The sequence below is a fragment of the Vitis vinifera genome, chromosome 19, assembly GCF_030704535.1.
Source record: "Vitis vinifera cultivar Pinot Noir 40024 chromosome 19, ASM3070453v1".
NCBI lineage: Eukaryota > Viridiplantae > Streptophyta > Magnoliopsida > Vitales > Vitaceae > Vitis > Vitis vinifera.
The window spans coordinates 5,007,393-5,012,060 of NC_081823.1; the positions used below are offsets into that span (position 1 = coordinate 5,007,393).

Below are 4,668 nucleotides of genomic sequence, written 5' to 3' on the forward strand. Positions count from 1 at the left end.
AAACCATTGAATAAAACAACAAATAATTCTAGAACATCAAAATATACACGAAACGTTATTCAATTAGTCAAACACGAGGACTTAAAGGAAAATTTAAATATCAAATGATATTATAGATGAAATGCAAATGCAAATGCAATAGAATAGTGATAAGCATATGTGTGTGCATGTGAATGGTTTAATCTGACGTATGAGGTAGTAACTATTGAAATCCTCTATAGAATGACTTCAAATATTTTTCAACTAAGCATATGATATCTTGTCACACCTAAATGGTGTGATTGAAGAAATAGTATATATGCTATTTTGTGAGAGATAAGAAAGATATTCTCCCAGAAGAGCTTTCTCCTCGTTAAAAAGGTGGTCTCAAAAGGAGTAAGGTTATTAATATAAAGATCTACATCAATCAAATTAGGTAAACTATCAATTTCTTTTTCATTATGGGCACAATAAAATATATTGGAGAATGACATTGGGATACCATCACTCATCTCCGTCATTAAAATCACTCAGCAAGAATTCAACATCAATCATTTTTCTCTCTGTCTTTTTCTAGGGAGGGGGGGGGGGGGGGGGAAAGTTTTAACCCACAAGCTTAAAAAGCCTAAACAAACCCGGAAAGAAGTCAAGTTCAAGAATGGCCAAATTTCCACCAAACTATGTAAATGGGAAGACTTTGAATTTTTCTTTTTTCTTTTTTTTTTGTTGTATATCCCAAATGCCAGCTAAGGAATTGTTCATCTTCATCATTCCCTTATGATATTCCGTACAGAATCAACTTTGTTTGTACATGGAAAGCCTCTACAAAATGTATTTGCAATTTTTGGTTAGGCTCGGTCGTTTCTCTCATGCTGTGTAGGTTTTCAAACTGGTTTGATCTCGTGGGAGGTCGCCTACATCAACGGCGGAGGGGGAATTAGGTATGGCAATGGTCTATTAGTCATCAATATCAACGGCCGCCAGTCGGTTGTAGCTGGAAAAGTAGGTACGTGAAGGGAAGAAAGAGGGGGACAAGGGTTGGAAAGTAGTGTAAGAAACTCCTTCCTGTGTGCAATAAATCCCCAAACTTGAAACCCCCATCACTCGTTCTCATTATTAACGAGGCTGTTTGTTTAATTCCAGAGCTACCTATAAATCTGATACAAAAACTATATATTAAAATGAGAGGATGTTTCTTAACCAAGATATTAGAAAAGTGGTTGCCGGGGTTTGGAGGAACACCCGCGGTACAAGCACACATGTAACCGGTGAAGTCACTGCATGTTTACCGGAGATGGGCAGTCAAAATTCTCCTCCTCTAATTGGCCTTCAAATACCGTGAGAGGATGCATTTCAAAAGTGGCCCTGTTTTTCTTGTACGACAAGCACACTCTAGTTTGTCAAGGTGGCATCCCAAGGAGCATAAGAATGAGGGCAGGAGAATTTTTATAATGGGATTCCTACTTAGCGTACAAAAGTCAAAATTAAAGGCGAGTTAAAATTAAGTGTATGGACATCAACTCGGAATGGATTGATCCAAGATTTTGTGTTACAAGTGAATTTTACAAAGGAGTAGGCTCCACCATCCTCAAGTAGTTGGGGGTGGTTAGTACAATAAGCTTTAGAGGTTCTATATGATTATGATATATTTAAGACATGGTAGAGGGAGAGGAGGAGAGTGAGGTTGAGGAATGCATAATTTAATTTTATGTGATGAAAGAGTGTTGAAAAAATTTAAAACAAAATGATCATAAAGTGGGGGGTAATTCCAAGGATGCCCTTCACCTGTGGGAATAGTTTATGCGCTTTTAAACCCTAAGGTGGAGCATGGGGATGGCTGATTTCCCCTATATATACCCACTTCTCTCACCATTTTCAAGCACCCAAAAACCATCTTCTTCTACTCATCATCCCTCCTCTCTCTCTCTCTCTCTCTCTCTGCAACCAACCATGCCTGAAGCTCCAAAGAAGTCATTCAAAGCAACGGGGCACGACTACTGTCTGGCAGAGAAGAACAAGAAGGCTCTTCAGTTCATTGAAGATGTCACCACCAACGCTGATCAAGTCCAGAAGAGGGTGTTGGCTGAAATTCTCACCCGCAATGCCCACGTTGAGTACTTGCACCGCCACGGCCTCGGCGGCCACACTGACCGTGACACCTTCAAGAAACTCATGCCTGTCATCACCTACGAGGATTTGCAGCCTGATATCACCCGTATCGCCAATGGGGATACCTCTCTGATTCTGTGCTCCAACCCCATCTCCGAGTTCCTCACAAGGTATTGTTCGTTGTTGGTAATTGGGGTGAGAGGCTTTTCAGAATGTGTACTCAAATGGATTGAAACTGAATGCGGTTGCTTTTTATTTGCTTTGCTTTGCAGCTCGGGGACTTCTGGCGGGGAGAGGAAGCTGATGCCAACCATAGAAGAAGAGCTGGAGAGGAGGTCATTGCTTTATAGTCTGCTCATGCCGGTGATGAGCCAGTCCGTTCAGGGACTCGAAAAGGGAAAAGGGATGTATTTTTTGTTCATTAAGTCTGAGGCCAAAACCCCAGGTGGGCTTGTGGCACGCCCGGTGCTCACAAGCTACTACAAAAGCTCCCATTTCAGGGAGAGGCCTTATGACCCTTACACCAACTACACTAGCCCAAACGAAACCATTCTCTGTCCAGACTCTTACCAGAGCATGTACTCCCAAATGCTCTGTGGCCTTGTCCAGAACAAGGAGGTCCTCCGGGTGGGCGCCGTGTTCGCCTCCGGCTTCATTCGGGCAATTCGCTTCCTGGAGAAGCACTGGACTCTTCTTTGCAGGGACATAAGGACTGGAACCATCGACCAACAAATCACCGACCCCTCCGTGAGGGAGGCGGTCATGAGGGTGCTTAAACCCGATCCCAAGCTTGCGGATTTCGTGGAGGGTGAATGTAGGAAGGAGTCATGGCAAGGGATCATCACAAGGCTGTGGCCTAATACCAAGTATGTGGATGTAATTGTGACTGGGACCATGTCACAGTACATTCCAACTCTTGATTACTATAGCAATGACCTCCCTTTAGTGTGCACCATGTATGCTTCTTCCGAGTGTTATTTTGGTGTCAACCTCAACCCTCTCTGCAAGCCAAGCGAAGTCTCCTACACCCTCATTCCCACTATGGCCTATTTCGAGTTCTTGCCCGTTCACAGAAACAATGGGACCAATTCCATCTCTGTCCCCAAATCCCTCAATGACAAGGAGCAACAAGACTTGGTCGATCTCGTCGATGTCAAGCTTGGGCAGGAGTATGAGCTGGTCGTCACCACTTATGCCGGTCAGTTGCCCGACATAATTGACTTAATTTTTTTCATTTGTCTTTCAAATGTATGCTGATATATATGTCATGAACTTGATGCTGCAGGGCTGTATAGGTATAGAGTAGGAGATGTGCTCCGTGTGGCCGGATTCAAGAACAAGGCACCCCAGTTCAACTTCGTATGCCGGAAGAATGTGGTGTTGAGCATCGATTCCGATAAGACGGATGAGGTTGAGCTGCAGGCGGCGGTGAAGAATGCGGTGAACCACCTGATGCCGTTCGACGCGACTCTCACCGAGTACACAAGCTATGCGGATACCACCACAATTCCAGGCCACTATGTCCTGTACTGGGAGCTGAGCCTGAGGGGGTCAACCCCAATTCCTCCATCTGTTTTCGAGGACTGCTGCCTGACTGTCGAAGAATCCCTCAACAGCGTGTACCGGCAAGGCAGGGTCTCAGACAAGTCGATTGGGCCACTGGAGATGAAGATTGTGGAGTCAGGGACATTCGACAAGCTGATGGACTATGCCATTAGCCTAGGGGCGTCCATAAACCAGTACAAGACCCCACGGTGTGTGAAATTTGCGCCCATCATTGAGCTATTGAACTCAAGGGTTGTGTCCAACTACTTCAGCCCCAAGTGCCCCAAATGGATTCCTGGACACAAGCAATGGTGCAACAAGAACTGAAGAATTTGGTGGACTACTGCTCTCAACCCTTTCTATCATCATCACCATTATCATCTTAGAAGGAAGAAAAGAATTAAGCCCTTTAGGTTAATTGACCCATCTTTTTCCATGTTCCTTATCTTCCCTTTTTTCTTTTCGATTTTTTTAACCGTTGTTTAATATGCATAGAGACTTTGGATTAGCCATGTACAAAGACAGTTCCTTCTCCAAGGAAGCTCTTTTTTCCAGCTCTTCTGTCTAATTTTTCTCAATTACAAAGCCATTATATCTATCTATATATCTATAAAAATTGTTAGAATCAACAAGAAACATATGTACCTCACGAATTTCTCTTTCTCCGCCAACAAAATCTTTGGACGTCGGCATCAGAAAAAGAACAATTACCCACCAAAGTACACTTGAGATTAAACCAGTTTTCACCAACATTATCCCGCAGAAGCTTTTGTGGTCCACCCTTGAAAGATAAAAAAGGGAAAATCACCATAGTGAAAAAGGAGACAAGCAGTGGTGAAAGAGCAGAGGAGGAGGGGTTTGTGTCTATGAGGGGCAATAGAGATAAGGGAAAAAGAAAGATGATTCGATCAGAGAGTGTTCCCCTCTGAGGGCTTTGGCCATTTGTCTAAAAGAATCAAACAAGAACAGGTCTGTTTTTGTAACAGATTTTCAGGACTCGGTCAGGTGGACAATTATCAATCAATTGCTTTCAGA

At 43.5% G+C, this 4,668-nt stretch overlaps 1 protein-coding gene across 1 annotated transcript; it reads left to right on the plus strand.

Moving 5' to 3' along the window:
* The first annotated feature begins 1,823 nt into the window (after positions 1 to 1,823).
* On the plus strand, positions 1,824 to 4,187 carry LOC100250242 (indole-3-acetic acid-amido synthetase GH3.6-like). The gene is made up of 3 exons (XM_002283193.4): positions 1,824 to 2,258; positions 2,361 to 3,286; positions 3,374 to 4,187. Exons 1-3 carry the CDS (start codon positions 1,930 to 1,932, stop codon positions 3,958 to 3,960), a joined length of 1,842 nt encoding a protein of 613 aa, XP_002283229.3. The 5' UTR covers positions 1,824 to 1,929; the 3' UTR covers positions 3,961 to 4,187.
* Positions 4,188 to 4,668: the final 481 nt, after the last annotated feature.

Bases quoted from the DNA above. Each gene is read 5' to 3' on its own strand.
- LOC100250242 (XM_002283193.4), top strand. From the start codon at position 1,930: ATGCCTGAAGCTCCAAAGAAGTCATTCAAAGCAACGGGGCACGACTAC. The intron at 2,259-2,360 runs GTATTGTTCGTT...TTTGCTTTGCAG, and splicing joins ATCTCCGAGTTCCTCACAAG to CTCGGGGACTTCTGGCGGGG. The intron at 3,287-3,373 runs GTCAGTTGCCCG...TTGATGCTGCAG, and splicing joins GGTCGTCACCACTTATGCCG to GGCTGTATAGGTATAGAGTA.